The sequence below is a fragment of the Dendrobates tinctorius genome, unplaced genomic scaffold (assembly GCF_039654945.1).
Source record: "Dendrobates tinctorius isolate UK_male_01 unplaced genomic scaffold, ASM3965494v1 ptg000071l, whole genome shotgun sequence".
NCBI lineage: Eukaryota > Metazoa > Chordata > Amphibia > Anura > Dendrobatidae > Dendrobates > Dendrobates tinctorius.
Genome location: NW_027361739.1, coordinates 14,459,741 through 14,479,171, shown reverse-complemented (window position 1 = coordinate 14,479,171; position 19,431 = coordinate 14,459,741). Strand labels below are relative to the sequence as shown.

Below are 19,431 nucleotides of genomic sequence, written 5' to 3'. Positions count from 1 at the left end.
CCTGTCTCGTGCTTGGGCTTTTTGCACAATCAATTGGAGGGCTGCCTACTTTTTTCTTCCTATATTTAACTGGACAAACAGAGTTGGTGTCAAAGTGACCTCGCACTCACCAAATAATATTTTTTAAAAATTATATTTTTATTTATCTATCAACCCATAACAAGTGAAATAAGTATTGAACACGCCAGAAGAAAACCAGGAACAACAAGGATCCTTAAAATATAACTTTTAATGAAAAAAGCTAAAAACATGTTTCAAATAGTAGACTAGAATAGTTAAAATTGAAAAAATTTTAAAAAATAGGTGTACATCAGGGAAAGATAATATATACTAGCTGAAGAGCCTGGCGCTGCCCGAGCATAGTAACTGTGGTTAGTTATAGCAAATTATAATTATCCTCCATCCCATTGTCCCGTGCCCATATACCCATCATACATATCCACGATCCCATAGGCCCGTGCCCATATACCCATCATACATATCCTTCATCCCATAGTCCCATGCCCATATACCCATCATACATATTCGCCATCCCATAGTCGAGTGCCCATATACCCATCACACATCCTTCATCTCATAGTCCCATGCCCATATACCCATCATACATATCCTCCATTCCTTAGTCCCGTGCCCATATACCCATCATACAAATCCTCCATCACATAGTCCCGTGCCCATATACCCATCATACATATCCTCCATCCCATAGTCCAGTGCCCATATACCCATCACACATCCTCCATCCCATAGTCCCGTGCCCATATACATATCCGCCATCCCATAGTCCCGTGCCCATATACCCATCACACATCCTCCATCCCATAGGCCCGTGCCCATATACCCATCATACAGATCCTCCATCCCATAGTCCCATGCCCATATACCCATCATACATATTCACCATCCCATAGTCGAGTGCCCATATACCCATCACACATCCTTCATCTCATAGTCCCATGCCCATATACCCATCATACATATCCTCCATCCCATAGTCCCGTGCCCATATACCCATCATACATATCCGCCATCCCATAGTCCCGTGCCCATATACCCATCATACATATCCTCCATCCCATAGTCCAGTGCCCATATACCCATCACACATCCTCCATCCCATAGTCCTGTGCCAATATACATATCCGCCATCCCATAGTCCCGTGCCCATATACCCATCACACATCCTCCATCCCATAGGCCCGTGCCCATATACCCATCATACATATCCTCCATCCCATAGTCCCATGCCCATATACCCATCATACATATCCTCCATCCCATAGTCCCGTGCCCATATACCCATCATACATATTCTCCATCCCATAGTCCCATGCCCATATACCCATCATACATATCCTCCATCCCATAGTCCCATGCCCATATACCCATCATACATATCCTCCATCCCATAGTCCCTTGCCCATATACCCATCATACATATCCGCCATCCCATAGTCCCGTGCCCATATACCAATCATACATATCTTCCATCCCATAGTCCCGTGCCTATATACCCATCATACATATCCTCCATTCCATAGTCCAGTGCCCATATACCCATCACACATCCTCCATCCCATAGTCAACCATTATGACATCATAATGAGCGGCGGGGCTTGCAATCTATGATGACATCAGCGTCGACATGGCAACCATTATGACATCATAATGAGGGACAGGGCTTGATACGCACACACTGTTTCCCCATTATGCAAATAGGGGCATTATGACATCATAATGAGAGGCGGGGCTTGACGCGCACACACTTTTCCCCCCAGTATGTAGATAGGGGCAAAATTGTTTGATAAATTGGAACGCGTGGGGTTAAAATTTCACCTCACAACATAGCTTAGGACGCTCTCGGGGTCCAGACGTGTGACTGTGCCAAATTTTGTGGCTGTAGCTGTGACGGTGCGGATGCCTATCCCGGACATACACACACACATACACCCACACATACATACATACATACATACATACATACACACTTTGAGCTTTATATATTAGATATATATACAATGTATCCTAGTGGGTCGCTATACTGAAAGCTGCCTGGCAGTGGAGGTTGGCACTCTAAGTTTCTGCGGTTGGCAACCCCACTCCTCGATGGCTCACCCTGATGTCCCTGATAGTCCCTACAATAGAGAAAAGTGTCCCAATACATCCTGTTACCCCAAAAAACAAACAAATAGTAAATAATTAACACACACACAAAAAAAATCTAAATTAATGTCAGGCTTCAAGATGTAATAGATATAGAAAAATAGGCCATATGAGTAAGAGAATTCTAGGTCTATTGTCATGTATGAATTGCAATGAATAGTAGCATCAAAAAATAAGCAAAATATACATATATTTAAAAAAAAATGAGGGTAGACAGGAAGCAATAAGTCAAGTGTGGACATTGTTCCTTCTGTAGATATGTACGATCCTCAAATACCTTCAAAAGCTCAGAGACAGACAGAAAATACTGTATGAGGCAATTTGCCAACTGTTAGAAGGTGTATCTCTGCACGTGCTCCTGCCACAAGGATTATGTGGGTAAAACCAAGCGAGAATAGTGGGTACACATTGGGGAACACCTTGGAGACATCAGACACAGCAGGATTTATTTGGAACATGTTTTTAGCTTTTTTCATTAAAAGATATATTTTAGGGATGTTTGTTCTTCATGGTTTTCTTCTTGTCTGGGATCCGATACTATTGCCCTTGGTTGCTTATTGAACATGCCACCAATTTTCTGAGTAAATATATATTTCTAAAGGTGCTGTTGATATGAAATTCTCATCAGATGTCGATAACAACAAAATCTAATCCACACAGGCAAAGAAATCAAACAATGACACAGGAAAAACTATTGAACACACTAAAATGCATTTAGTACTTTATACAAAAGCCTATGTTGGTGATGACATCTTTAAAACACCTTCTGTAAGGAGAAACTAGTCACATGCATTGCTCAGATGTGATTTCGGCCCATTCTTCCACACAAACACTCTTCAAATCCTGAAGGTCCCGTGTCTATAAACTCTAAGCTTTAGTTCCTTCCATAAATTTTCAATTGGATTCAGGTCAAGTGATTGGCTGTGCCATTGTAGCAGCTTTATTTTCTTTCTCTGTAACCAATTGTGAGTTTCCCTGACTGTGTGTTTGGGATCATTGTCTTGCTGAAATGTCCACCATCGTTTCATCTTCATCATCTTGGTAGCTGGCAGATTTTTATCAGCCACACACCATGATGCTCCCACCTCCAAACTTCACTGTTAGTATGGTATTTTTAGGGTGTTATGCAGTGCCTTTTGGCCTCCAAAAATGATATGTATTATGGCATCCAAAGAGTTGAATTTTGGTCTCATTTATCCAGACTATATTCTCAAGTATTTCACAGGCTTATCTAAATGTTGTTTAGCATACTTTAAACGCGCTTGAATATGCTTTTTGTTCAGTAATGGAGAATTGTGTGGTTGAGTGCATTACTAATTTTCTTTGAAACATTGTATCTGCTGATTACAGGTCTTTTGTAGCTCTCCACGGGTGGTCCTTGGCTGCTGTAAAACTTTTCTGATAATTCCTTTTACTTCTCTGTATGAAATCTTGCGGGGAGCACCTGATCGTGGCCGATTTATGGTGAAATGATGTTCTTTCCATTATTGGATTATGGCCCCAACAGTGCTTACTGGAGCCTTCAGTAGTTTAGAAATTCTTCTGGAACCAATGACATCAGTATGTTTTGCAACAATAAGGTTCCGAAGGTCTTGAGACAGCTCATTAGTTTTACAAATCATGAGACGTTTATTGTGGCACCTTGGCAATAACACCTTTTTAAAGGTCATCAGTTCAAAAAGCTAATATTATGTTTCACTAAGTGGCAGGATTGCTTTATTATTACTGATAGATTTCAGCTGGTGTCATGACTTTTCGTGGCTTTTTACACCATTTCTCAGTATTAAACATAACTTTTTTCATGGACATCTATGATTTGATTTCTATCTATTTATCTATCTATCTATCTATCTATCTATCATCTCATTTCTACTTTTCTAAATCATACATACAGTCATGGCCAAAAGTGTTAGCACCCTTGAAACTGTTCCAGAAAATTATTAAATTATTGCAATTACACGTTTTCTTATACATATATTTATTTCCTTTGTGTGTATTGGAACAACACATAAAGAACTGAGAAAAAAAGGCAAATTGGACATAATTTCACACAAAATCCCCAAAATGGGTGGGACAAAATTGTTGGCACACTCAACTTAATATTTGTATGCACACCCTTTGGAATAAATAACTTTTATCAATCACTTCATATAACCATCAACCACACCATCTCAACTAGCATTTCAGACCACTCTTTTAAAAATGCTCCAGGTCTCTCCACCATCTGGACTTTCCTGCGTTGCAACCTTTCATCAATTTTTCTCTGCCGTCCATGTCCAAGGAGATTAGCTATAGTGTCATTGGTTGTAAACTTCTTGATTATGTTGCTCACTGTGTACAAATGAAAATCGAGATCTCTGGAGATGGAATTTTAACCTTGAGATTGCTGATAATTATCAACAATTTTGGTTTTCAAGTCCTCATACAGTTCTCTTCTCCTATTTCTGTTCTCCATGCTTAGTGTGGCACACACAGACACACAATGCAAAGATTGAGTCAACTCCTCCCCTTTTCATTTGGTTTCAGGTGTGATTTTAATATTGTCCACACATGTTACTTGCCACAGGTGAGTTTGAACGAGCATCAAATGCTTGAAACAAAGATGTTTACCCACAATTTTGTAAAGGTGGCAACAATTTTCTCTGGCCCGTTTTGGGGGTTTTGTGTGAAATTATGTCCAATTTGCCTTTTTTTTCTGTTTTGTGTTGTACCAATGGAAATAAACATGTGTATAACAAAATGTGTAATTGCTATAATTTTATGGCAGAAATACTTTATTTCTTGGAACAATTTTCAGGGTTATCTATTTATACCATTTCTACCTTTGTAAATTATATCTATCTGTTTTGAATATTGTGGCTTTATTTTTATTTATCAATTAAAATTTAAAAAGGGATTTTTTTATATTCAAAAGGCTTTGTCCACTCTATCTATCTATTTATCTATCTATCTAATGTCTATCAATCAATCTATATTTCCATCTATCATAATTATTTTGTGACTTCATTTTTTTAAATTTATTAATTACTTTTAAAGAAAGTAAAGCTAATGAACAAAGTAGTAATTACTGTATGTTATTTTGTTTGATAATCATTGAGTTCACACAAATGACAAAACCTGGACAGAACTCTATGTGTCACGGGGCAGGTGTGGGAAAACAGGGGACGAGGAACCTGGGCCCCTGAACTGCCCCTCAGGCTAAGGGGGTGCCCTGACTGTCCTTAACTTGGGGGTACACTTGATGGTAGTGAGGCCCAAGTCCCCGACCTGTCCCTATCTCCTGTTTAGCCCTGAGCTAAACCTCCAACCCCCTTCCCAGGAGGTGAGACAGGGAAATAGGTGAACTGCACCAATATAACAAGAGAAAAGATACAACAGACACCTTGGGGTTAAATCAACTAAAAAACAAAGCTTAGCTTTCTCTGCTGTAATGCACCGAACAGCAGAGTTAGGCACCAGATCAAGGTAATAGCTGAAGTTCACTGCACACAGTCAACTCCTGACTCCAGCTTGATTGGTCTCCAAAGAAGAAGAGCATCACCAACAGTTAGCTGAAGCATACGGTGACCTTTTAAAGGAAGGTGGGAGTGGTCACCAGGTGCATAAGCAAAACTCATTTAGCAATGCAATGTAATTACACCAGCGGCCACCAGGGGGTAAAACTGATGTTAACCTCGATGGCCTGAAAGGAAAAAAGTTTATATATGAGGATCCAGATCTGACTTCGATCGAAAAATGGATCGTGACACTATGGTTCTTTTTCTAATATTCATTTATTTTTTATCATTATTATTATTATTTATTATGCTGTTCTTATATAGCGTCCTCATATTCTGCAGCACTTTACAGACCTTATCATCACTGCCCATTGGGGCTCGTACTCTAAATTCCCTATATAATTTCCAGTATCTTTGGAGTTGCATTGACATTTAATTTTATGTAGATCTTTGTGTTCTTCTGTTTTGACTGTATACATAGAAGCATTATCTTAAATGATGGGTATTATTTGTATTGTTTGCATATTGTGAGTCACTTTTGCATTATACAAGTTGTCAACTGTATTTTTCCATAATAAATATAGAATAAATAAAACATACGTCTTTTACTTGTTTTTTTCTTTTTTTTTTTTTTAAAGGGGAATGAATATATACGTCCATGCTGTTATTTTTTTTATTAAGACATATAACACTCAGAATTGAAGCAATACAATACTATATTTCACAAGATTCATCGACAGAAGAAATGGTATATACACAAACAACTGTAAACTGTCCATCAGCCAAGAGTGGTATTTGCGCTTTGTTGTCAGGCATGGATCTTCTTGGATCTTGGCACATTTGTTAAAAATCTTCAAGATTAGAACAATATTGCATTGACTTGAATTTACCCATTTTAAAAGGTTGCATGAGATGGAGGAGAACGTGACTACTTTCTTCTAGAAACAGCGCCACTTTAATGCAGTGGTTGTGTCTGGTTTAGCAGTTTGTTTGTTTTTGGTGAAAAGCGACTTAGCTGCAATAAGAGACAAAAACCACTTCACAAGAGTGGTGCTGTTATCAGAAGAAAGCAGCCATATTCTCATCAACTCATGAAATCTGTTTAAATTTCCATGTTTTCTGTAAATACTTATAGAGATGAGTGAATTTGTTCGGATTCGGTTCCGAATACGATCGGAATTGATTATTGTTTTTGCAGCATTCGTCGAACACAGACGAACGTCATTAGAGTCAATGGGAGTAGAGATTACCAGTGTAGTCAGATTCTGCAGTTACACTCCCTTTCATATATATCACTTTAAAAGAAATAAACTATTTGCAATCTTCCTATATATTTTTTATAGGAATCTATCATTTAGCTGCTCTGCAGACCTTTATATCTTCTTGGTTATGGATTAGAAAGTACTACATGAAGTTTGATCCTGTAGCCATGTGTTACTCCCTTTCTCTGCCACTTATTTCCACTAATATTCTTTCTGATAATAAAGTATATGGTTGCACTAGTATACTCATCTATTTACATAGAGGTGTGGTTACACTTTAATTTCCCAATTTCAGCTATATTCATACAGTTTCTAGGCTATATAAACACATAAATCCTGACGTTATCTACAACAGCTATGATTTTGGAATAGGGACCCCCCTTTAGCAATGTGCTTTATTTACATATCACCTACGATTTGATCATTGTTTAATAGTTGTCATTGAAACACAAGTCATAACACATAAAAAAGCAATAAAACATCGAAAATAGTGTAAATGATCAATACAATAAATGGGTATGTGCGATATCAGAAAGGAAGTTACGTCTCAGTAATTACAACTAATAGCATTTTCACTACAGCTAGGCTGAACTCTAGTCTACTGCTTGGGAATAGGGTAGCTGACATATAAGTTAAACATATAAGTGCTCTAATATCATATGTGAATAAAAGTATAAAAAAAAATATGAAATTCACAGCTTTATGAATGGTGAGTCAATGCCAAAAATGGTCAGATGTGCACACGCTTCAGAATGTTAAACTTGGGCTGAACCAAAAAGCAGCCAATCAGTTTACACGGAAGCAGTGACATCACTGACGCTACATCTAGTCGATTTCCATACAAAAAGTTAAATCACACAAATGTAGCTTCTGGGCCCTGGTGGAAAATATATAAAGGGGCCATTTTTAATACTGATGATTACTTTAGAAGCTTTCATAGTCCAGATCTTAGGTACAACTGCTACCTTAAAAGGTTGTTCAGGACTTTAACATTAATGACCTATCCTTAGGAGAGGCCATCTAGGTCTGGTGGGAGTGTGACTCCTGGCACCCTCGACGTTCAGGTGTTGACAGTCTCGGTGCCGGCTGAAACTGCTCAGTCGCCAAGTTGCACAGCACAAGTTTGTATAGTGGCAGCGGCTGGGCACTGCACATCCGCCACCTATCTGAATCAGTAGGCCAGTATACAATTGGCGGCGATGTGCTGTGCAGATCCGTAACTCAGCAGTTCCGTCTGCCACTGACTACTCCGGGAACGGCTAATCGCGGTGGTGCCGAGTGTCGCATTGATGGCCTATGTTTATGCCAAGTGTTGCACAAGGATAGGCCATCGATTAAAGAGGATATAAATTATTTAAGAAAAATATGAGCCTAAGCACTAACAGGCATGTAGTTGCTAAAAGAGGCTGCTGGAGATTCAGCTACTCCTTGTCAACAGAGCTGCAGTTTCTTTTCCTGTTGAAAGGGCAGGACTACTGGTGTCGTGCTGATTGACAGCCGGATTCCCCAAGTTAGGCAGTGGGGAGACGACTGTCAATCAGCACGAAACCAGTAGTCCCGACTTGTCAGCAGAAAGAGAAATTGCCGCTCTGTTGATGTGATGCCAGTGGACGTCTGTGACCGCAGAAAGGCCCCGGGCAACTACCTGCCTGTTAATGCATAGGCACGTTTTTTTTCAGCCCTGGATATACCCTTTAAAGTCTAGAACAATCCCTTAAATACCTTCTATAGCTATGTCCCTGACATCACTGACAATACAACCAATTGGTTTACATGGATGCATGAACATGACTAACCTTACAATCACTCAATTTAACAGGCAGTGATCGCAAGACCATACAACTGGTTACCGTGCAAGGAAAAAGTGACATCACCGATACAATAAATAGAATTATTAGAGGCAGTGACATCACTGACCATACAAGCCGGTGGACTGAAACAACCAGTTAATGTACATGGAAGAGCTGACACTACCGATGATATAATCATTCAACTTATAAGGCCATAACATCACTGACTATGCGACCAAAATGTCTATAATAAAGTGACATCACTAGAAATACAACCTATTTATTTACAAGTCAGGGTAACATCACTGCTGATAAAACATTTATAAGAAGGCAGCAACACCAATAATAATAACAGTAGAGCCAATCAATCTTCTCAGCTCCTGTGACAGCATGGGTAAAATAACCAACTCATTTATAATGGACCAGGGACATCAAATTGCAAAGCCCTAGTGACATCATTGTTAATTACCGCAGTTTACATCAACGCTTTTGTCCAATCCATGACCCACCCAGGTTCAGAACCACCTAGACCACAACCTACAAGATGAAAGTACTAACACATGCCCCACACTGAAAATCCATGATATAAGCTTTTAAAGGCAAATGACACCTTAATTTATCCTTTCTAAAAAGTTGTAAAACATAATAATATATGACCATCAGTGAATTTATTTAGGTAGAACTCCCCTTTAAGCACCATAGCTAAAAAATGATGTTATTTAAGGAAAACACCTGTAAACAAGGGATGGGTTTAAATATGGGGTCTGAATAAGAGGTCTGTCTTTTTCTACTAAAATAGCACCACTATTGTGTTCTGTGCATGACATGTGATGCTCTCCACGTATTTGCACCGGTTCGCTCCAGGTACTCTGCTCCCCCACACCAAAAGTATGCTGCTGGCCTACTGGCTTTCTTAAGAATGAGTTTATAGAGAATTTAGAATCCCATTGGGGACAGTAACTGATGAGAATAATAACAATCCGTCCATACTTCTCTACACTGGAGAATATGTTGATGTTACATAAGTCATAAACTGCATTGTTTGCAGTACCAGAAATGGCCACAGGCAAAAGTCCTGCTGTTTAAGACTAAAACAATCATATTAATAGGACATGCAACAAAAAACCGTAAAGGGACAATTTCCAAGAATTTTCTCTCTTTGGAAACTTTCAGTTTTCATGAAGTTTAGTGCCCGATTAAATAAGTTAATATTGTGTATAGACACTGAGCTTTTCCATATGGGAACAGTTCTGTGCAATTACATGGTTACTAATGACATCATAATGTTGCAAGCAGCCATTGGAAAGCTTATCATTTGATTAATCATAATAATAAGGTCCTGTGCAAGGTGAAGGTGATGGGTATAACATGACCCCTTCACATATTGTGACATAGCTCAGACGAGTTACTATGCTTGTAGTAAAGACATGTCTGGCCGTGTGTAGCGCAACACTGAACAACTCTTCCTCCGCTAATCAAATATAAGACATTCATCTTGAATAAAGGAACAGATATGGACCTTCTGCCGGCATAAACCTAAAACCAGCTAAGCTTATTGGACTTCACACCAGAAAAGCACATGTTGTTGCTGCACATGCCTCCATAGCTTGGGGGACAGGCCGAGCATGGTCTTCCCAATTTGTAAGGAGCTTCTCCTATCCAATTACCCCTAGAAAGATAAAACAAAGGTATTACTGATAAAAAGGTTGTGATGTATTAAGAAGCTTGTTTTGATAAAGAGAGGTGCCCTTTAAAAAAACTACTAGAATGCTGTCCATTATGCACAAGAATATAGCTACCTACTATAATAGTGCTCTTATGCACAATAATACTGCACAATATAACTACTATAATACTGCCCCTATGAACAAGATTATAACAACTTCAACAGTCCCCCTATGTGGAATATAACTACTATAATACTGCCTCCTATCTAAAATACAGTGTGTCCGTAAAGTCATGGTGCACTTTTGACCAGTCACACGAAAGTATACAAGTATACCATGATCCCCAGATCTGACGCCCTTAGACTTTTACTTTTGGGGTTATATGAAGCAACATGTGTACATTGAACGGATCATCGACATTAATCACTTAAAACAGAATCACAGACGTCATTCATTCTGTTACACCAGACGTCCTTACCCGTGTGTGGCAAGAACGTCACTATCATTTGGATGTGTGTAGGGCAACAAATGGAGCCCACATCAAACTGCACTGAATAGGTATGAAACTGGGAGAGTTTTCCTTTTATTTGGAGCAGATTTCACATTTCTATTGTCTTTTGTTGCTTTCCAGTGACTGGTCAAAAGTACATCATGACTTTACGGACACATTGTATAACTACCATAAAACTGCCTCTTATGTACAAGAATATAACTACTGTAATACTGCATCCCTAAGTATAAAAATGTAACTACTATAATACTGCCCCCTATGTACAAGAATCTTACTACTATAATACTGCCCCTATGTACAAGAATATAACCACTACAATACTGCTCTCTATGTAGAGCAATAAAACTACTATAATATTGTGTTTATGTGCAAAAATATAACTACTATAATACTGCCGTCTATGAGCAATACTATAACTACTATAATACTGCCGTCTATGAACAATAATACAACTACTATAATACTGCAGTCTATAAATAATAATATAACTACTATAATACTGCCGTCTATGAACATTAATATAAGCACTATAATACTGCCGTCTATGAACAATAATATAAGCACTATAATACTGCCGTCTATGAACAATAATAAAACTACTATAATACTGTCCTTATGTGCAAGAATGCAGCTTCTTCAATATTGTGCCTTATGTGCAATAATATAAATTTGAAGACTTTTCATAACTAAGGGTTATTCACAAAATTGGAAGCTATCAACCAATCTGATAACTTGCTGATCAGTTGGAGTCTGACCACTAGGACCGCCACTAATCGAAAAAATTTGTCTGAAATGCCCTGTCAGAATGAAGCTATGGCCATTCATTGATTAATTATTCAAGGAACTGTCATAGAAAGCAGAGTGCTGTACTTGGCCATCTCTAGTATTCCCATGGACAATCATCCACTCTGATCCAAAGGGGTACGTACTTTAGAGCCCCTGTTCTTGGTATTGGTGGGATTCCAGCTGCTGGACCTCCATCGATAAGCAAATTAACACCTACTGTTAGAAATAACCCATTAAAGGGTGTAAGATGGCGAGAGGAGATATGTATCATTGAGGTTGGTAGACTCGGTGATGTAAGCATGGGAAAGCAGGCTCCAGCACGTGTAGTGTGGAGAGAATTAATAGGGAGTATGAGGGCAAGGTTAAAAAGCAGTCAAAGAGATGGGTGGGTCTGGTTGCTAATATATCCCCACGCCGATGGCATGGTATGGCAGATAAAAAGGAGAATACGTGTCTCATTCAGGATCTGTGTGTGGAGGTGTGAAAACCTTCAGTGCGCGTGATTGACCACAGCTTCATTCACATGAGAGTCTTCAGAATGGTTAAACCATCACGTATAAGGGTTTACTTCCAAATATGAGAATACCCCTTTAAGTGTGAAACTCTGGAAGCCTGCTTGTATCATTTCTGAATCCTCACCGAAAAGTCTAGGTAGCAGAAATGAATAAAAGGGGCCTTGTTCACAAACCCCTCATGTACCAGGGTTAACATTGCTCTGTTATGATTAGCTCATGTGAGCTTCTTATTTTCTTCAGATGAAATGGAAAAAAGACACATTTTCACTTACTTTATGGAATAATTGCAAACCAGAAGGACAGCTTGTCTCCACGTACTTCCCCACACGTTGATGTTATTGCAAGTGTTGATGGCGCAGCCTATTTTATTGGACGATGCCCACACCATCTGCAAAACAGGACACGTTAATAATTTTGAAAATAAACTTATAAGAGTCCTTTGTAAAATCCATATATTATTATGGTAAAACACATATTGGGCTCAAAGACGAAAAACTATATCCAACAGAAGGCTCTGTGTATCAAAGAGGTGACTATTTTAATTAATCAAACGTTTTTGAAGCAAGTCTGACAAGCTGCACACACATAGACAGTGGCGGCTGGGTTTACAGGCAGCGAATCACTCACTGTCCCCATACTGCATCATGTGATCAGCCGCACATCTGCAGTCTGCACCGGGTGATGTGCTGCTGAAAACAAGACTTTTTGTTCTGGAATAAACAATCCAATCACCTGTTGAATGAGAATCATTTTGCTCATTTTTTGGGCAATTGTCTACATGTTTACACCAATGAACTCTCGTCTGCGATGCCGGTATTTATAAAAATGGATACTAAATACACACGTAGCATGTGACACAACCACTATATGTTATACACATATATGTATATATACACTAACACACACATGTATGTACAGAGCACATACATACACACGCAGAATGTGACACAACCACTGTATGTTACACACACTGCATATTATACACACATATGTATATAAACATAACACACACGTATACAGAGAGCACATACATACACATATGTATACACCGAGGAGGATGTCCTCTTCACGGAAGTCTACTGCAGTTATGTATATAGGGGAGGATGTCCTCTTCACTTAAATCAATGGGAGCTATGGAGACAAGTCAATGTGGTGACTCTTCTTAGCTGAATATGATTACAGAGCTTACTTTGGAGTTCACATTTTTGGGAGAAGTAAGGGAACCAAGAGCAGAGCAGTGTATAGCCTTCCCATATGTATAACTAGCTATTTCTTGGTAAGACTAAATCACAACAATCATCCTGGATATGGAGACTCCCAGACTCCCTCCTTTTTCAAAGTGGGAACTTGCCCTTTGTGCCCTAGCTATAACATAGCTGTGTTGATCACTGGCCCACTTAAATGCTAAATCAGACATAAAGTAGGTTAGGGCATGTTTCCCATCTGTATTGACTACAGTATCTGTGGCAGCAATCTGTGAATGATATTCCTTCCGTCACAGATAGACAGTATGATTTGCTATAGATCTGGCATGCAAGTAATAATTAGCCCCATTCAATAAGGATTATTGATCTGCTTTTCCATGTAAAATCCACTGGAATAAGTGGGGTGCTACTTCCTTCGTTAAGCAAGTTGGACAAAAATTTGTGCACAAACTTTCCATAACGTGTGAACGAGCTTGTTTAAAACCAATTCACATGCATGAACTGTGTAGACCTGTGTAGATTTTGGTAAGCAATGTGTGAACAAACTCTTAAGTGAAAAGTGAAGATCACTAGGCAGGAGCTGAAATTACTTCTAAAATGACCCATCTTGTTGGCCTGATGAGCTCAGGGGAGCCATTTGTTGTGTGTTGTTTCATCCTTTAGCCCTATGTTATTAGCGTCCATTGCATTAGGTTCTCCCGAAAATTCTAACTTGACCTTTGTTAATTTTTATTCCTCTGCATAGATTTCTTTCCCTTTCCTTTGCTAATTTCGTTTTATAACCTCCTTTCTCTAAAGCCTATTAGCTTTATGAGGTGTAGAAAAAGTAGTCACAATCCTGCACTGGTGCTGCCACAAAAAAACAAACCTGTTTTATAAATGGCACACTGTAGGTTGGGGGTGTGGACTGATTTTGATTTTCCAAATTCCATGTCATATTTTTCCTTTAAATAATGTGAAATAAGAAGATATCCATCACTCAGATTCTAACCATTGCGGTTGGTTTCCTACATAAAACCCAAATTAAACAAAACTTGATCTCCATTGACGTTAACGAGTCCACAGAGACTAATTGTCGATTTGTCATCCTTGAGCAGAAGTTCAGTTTCAAGAGCAGGTCTGGAGAAGTGAAGCTGTTAATCAAGGGCTAAGAGGCAGAAGACCCAGCTGCGGGCTGGAGGTGTAGGTCCAACAAAAACACTGCAATAGATACGTTTATATGAAACCCACCACAGAACCTAGGATTAAGACTTGTGCGTCAAGATCTGCACTTGATGATTTCATATTCCTGCTCTTTGGCAATAAAATTGTTGTAATGGTTTATTTTTCACTTGATGTTATAATATCTGAAGGAAGAAAAAACAGCTTAAAAATAATAGAAGTTTTATAATTCCTACAAGACGATTTATTTTCAAAAGCCAAAGCAAATGTTTTCTATTCTTTTTTAGGTTCAAGATTGCTGAAAAATTAGCTGTTTGCAAAAGTGGTGGGTCTCCATGACCTTCAAAAGGGCGAGAAGCCAACTTCAACACAAAAATAGCTCAAATTGTGTGGCTAGGAACCTGTCACTGGACAGGGAAATTGAAATTAGTAATAAGTAGTGATAACTGAATGCTGAAGATAAAGCAAGATATGATAATGAGCCGCCTTGCCTCAAAGTAAAGCTAGTTTAAGACTATCAGTTACCCTATTCTTGACTCAGTTATGGGCGTCTATCCTAATCCCGAAAAAACGGCAATTCAGACATGTTCATGATGGAACCATTGACTTTAAGTAGGCAAACGGAGTCTAAAACTTGCCATGTTAGACTTCATTTGTACTCTATATGGCAGTATCCCTTTTCTTAGCCAGAAACAATAACGTAGTATACCATGTAGCAGACTACTTCATTGTGTCACCTTTAAAAAATGGTAGCCAGAACTCCCTGAAGGAAAAACATAGACTGAGATCCTGTAGAAAATCAGTTTTTTAGATCCTTTCGCTTGGTATTGGTGCTGTGTGGTGAACGTTGTTGCTGTGGTGTATTCTTAATCTGTGGAGACTTTGCCTTGCAGTATGAGATCTGTAGGCTCTTGGATAACTCCCTGTTATGATTGGGTCACCGAGGAGGAAAGCAAGACCAAGCTAAGCCACAGAAAACCAGAGAGGTTGGTAACTAAGCGTATTGCAGACCCCTGATCCTATCCACACAACTAGCAGTAGCCGTGGAGCGTACCTACGATGATTCTAGATGCCTCGAAACAGCAGGAGAACTAAATAAGCCTAAAGCAAGAAAGGGGAAATCTAAACTGCCCCAGAGCAGACCCCAAAGGAATAGATAGCCCACAAACATATATTGTCGGTCAGACAAGATGAAAATACAAACGCAGGTAGGAAAATAGGCTGAGCAAATGATGGGGCCCAAACTAACTAGACAGGACAGGAAAGGAAAGACACTGTCTGCAATCACGCAAAAAAACCTGCAAAAAATGCCCTACACGTCTGATAGAAAAAATACTGAAGTCACTAGACTTCGCCCACTATATCAGCACTCTGGTATATTCTGAAAGCAGAGCAAAGAGAGGCCAATCTAATAAGGAGCAAAAACAAACTGGCACGAACAGTAACATAAGGATGGAAATTCAGCACAACCCCAGCCGGGGCTGATTGACCACACAAAACTGAAATAGACAAAACCAAATCAAATGTGAGGGACTGAGCTGAAAACTAAGACCTCAGGAGGCAGGAAAAAATCACCAGCAGGGATAGAGGGAAGCGGCTGTCTTAAATCCAGTCAGAAACTCCAAATGTCCAATCGTTCTCCTCATTATCAGGTGGCAGGCCTCTGTTAATCAGATCAGCTCCATTACCTCCTGTAACCACCAGAGGGAGCCTGGAAAAAGAACTCGCGACCCCTCTGTCAATATAACCAGCTCCACTACCTTCACTAGTAACCAGAGGTAGGCCAGAAAGTTAATTCACAACAACTCCTGTTAAATATTAATAATCCGTTAATTTCTTATAAGACCCAGTTCTGTAGAATGCTTTAGCTTACATGACATAGGCTATTTTTAAGCTTGGCTCATGGTAGAAAGACAGCTCCATATATGTAGAGACCACGTGCTTTAGGAGACGTATATAATTCATGGCTAACTGTAGAGGTCGCTCCTCTTCTTCCCTCACCATCATGAGAGACAGACGCAAGATGACATGACATAACAGCTGGTATATTACTTGACGGCGATGTGAGAAGCCGAACTGAGACACAGCAGCCATTTGCTATTCAGGATCTCGGAGAGAAGAAGAATACATGCTGCTTTGCTATGAACAATGGACAATATCTCTTTCACTTATTTTTATTCACCTGTTTTTCTGTAATAACCTTTCTTTGATGGAAGAATCCAAATAAACCACTATATTTTTATCTGGTAACTAGTCCTGAGTATTTTACAGGATATGCATTATTTTACATTGGAGAGCCAGCCAGATCTGAATTTTTGTACTTTTTTGCGGATTTCCCTCAACTTGCACACACGGGGGATTGGACTTTGCTAACGTCAAATCATATGTGCAAGTTATCGGGAATTCCACTACTTACAAGAATCACATAGAACCTAGAAGTAAGAAGTACCAGATAGATTGAGAAGTACTACAAGTGCCAAAAGTACCAGACCTAAGCCAGACGTGTGAAGACAGGAACCCAGCGTTGTCCATCAAAGGAGCTGAGACATTTCAAGGTAAGATAAAATGGATGTCATTAATTGTCTTGCTAAGCAGAGTAAATTGAAATTTAAGTCTGTAGACAAATCTAATTCAGAAGTTTTATGGTTAAGTTTATATGCCGAGTGTGAACTCGAGAATCAAAGGTTAGATTCTAAGTTTTTCAATAGAGAAAGAGAGAGATTAAAAAATATTCTACAGATGGTAGATATATTTCATAGATCTGTGTCAGAGAAATCCAAAAATGATTGTTGTGATGTTCTCGAGATTGGCTGTAAAGTTAGTGAGTTTGACTGTAATCAAGTGTCTGTAGCAGCCATTGAAGGTGACCTTGCAGACGTGGAACAAGATGGAGAAGTAGGAGGAGACTTCAGAACTGACGTAGAGGACGTACAAGGGAAAGACGTACCACTAAAAATAGAAGACTCACAGGCCCAAATCCGAAGTAGCGTGAGGAAGAATTTGATAAAAATATGCCAAATAATTCCTGCTTATGACAACAAAATAGATGTCTGTAGAAACTCTGAGATCTTTGAAAGTTGTTCTGATAACTTTGATTTATCTAACGAGGAGAAGAATCAGTTGTTCAAAATGTGGATCCCTGTAAATTTTGCAAGGAGATTGTCTTTAAAGTTATCTGGTGAAACACATGAGAATTTAACTGATAAAGACAGATTAAAAATTCTCATTTTTTGTTCATCAAATGAAAATCATCCAGATATTGATATTCTTCAAAAATTAAGGATTGGTCGGAAGGAATGTATTTTTACGTTCATGTCCATATATGAACGTTTGTACAAAATGCTGAGTGAGAATGTCAAAACACCGTCCCTCATAAGGAGTTTTGTAAGCAAATTTTGGTTTCTAAATCCTGCATCTCGTGTTATTGCGTCACAAAAAGATTCATTGTTTGAATGTGCGCAATCCCTTGATTTTGCCAGAAAACACGAGAATCGTGAGAGGAAAGTAAATTGTGCTAATTTTGTAAAGACAGGCAGAGTAAAATCTTATCAGAAGCCGGTATTAGCAAAACCTTCTAAAATGAGATTTCCCCAAAATCAAATCTACGAAGAAAGAAAAAGAAAATCACATGTTTGTTATAAACCATATGGAATGATGCAAAAGAACACCGAAAAGACACAAATTGAATTAAGAAAAATGATGAGTTCTGATTTTCTTTCTGTAACAAAGATGGCCGAATTTAACAGACAGAAACAGGTGGTGAGTGACATCATGGCCTGTAAACTGAATACTCTGCTCCAAGAATCTATCAGCTTTAAAATGGCAAGAACCTTTCAGGATATTTTTTGCAGAGAAATAAGTATGGGTGTAGGAATTGGCTAGAAAAAGTAATATATATTGTGTAACAGTGTTATACAATTAGTGAGTTATATGTAATTATTTTATAGAGTATAATCCTGTAGTTTTATGGTTTGTGGATATATACATAGTCATACAGTATATATAGAGTGTTTGTAGAAGTAGAAATAGTAGAACTGTATTTTTTAATGAAAATTAAAATCTACATCAGTAATAATATTTAGAATATGAATATGATATTAACCTTATTTTTTTATGTTTCCTTAGAATTTTCATTTCAAAGCAGGACTTAATCGAGAAAAATTCTCTTCCAAGGATTTATGCCTTTATTTACACAGGAAGTTGCAATATTGCATGATTTTATATATCTAACCCTTAAAAGGAAATAACTAATTGCTTTTTAAAATGTTCTGGGTGTGTGCTTTTTTACTGCATGGTTTGAATGACAACCACAGCAGGGGAATTTGAACCTTGTTCTAATAATACAAGTATACCAGACCAGTATACTATGTCCCTGTTCCTTAGGAAAAGAATTTTAAAGGGGGTCTCAACTTTTGCAAAGCAATGGAATTTTTTTTCCAGGCCTAAATGTCAAGTATAGCTATACATATATATTTATGTCATGTGTATTTGGGGAATATTCAAAGAAATATTAAGAGACTAAATTGAAATAGTTTACAATGCATTGATAATTAGGATAATTTGGGTTAAAATACGTGTATTCATCACACCTTCATATGTGAGGTATTTGGTTTAAAGTTAATATGTGACACAGTCTGAGTGACAGTGACTGAGTGTATGAGCAGCTGCTGAGCGAGTAATGTGATATGTTTGTGAGACCTCAGGATTCTATAAGAGAGAAAAAAAAAAAAACCCCAAAAGCTTTTATCTTTAGGAGGAAATATGCAGATCAGTTAAATTATTAGAATATTAGGATATATAATGAAATATTATCTATACAACATATATTTCTGTATTTCTATAGTAATTATTTCTTGATTTAGTTAATTGTGGAT

The 19,431-nt window shown here is 38.4% G+C and overlaps 1 protein-coding gene across 1 annotated transcript in view; it reads right to left on the bottom strand.

Moving 5' to 3' along the window:
• Window positions 1-6,319: 6,319 nt before the first annotated feature.
• The window catches only part of R3HDML (R3H domain containing like), a 37,645-nt gene continuing 24,533 nt past the window's right edge, over window positions 6,320-19,431 (bottom strand). The window contains exons 4-5 of the mRNA XM_073582421.1: window positions 12,464-12,579; window positions 6,320-10,381 (exon numbers count right to left, since the gene is read on the bottom strand). Of these exons, the coding sequence (XP_073438522.1) occupies window positions 10,249-10,381; window positions 12,464-12,579 (249 nt within the window). The 3' untranslated portion in view covers window positions 6,320-10,248. The remainder of the gene's footprint in view (window positions 10,382-12,463; window positions 12,580-19,431) is intronic.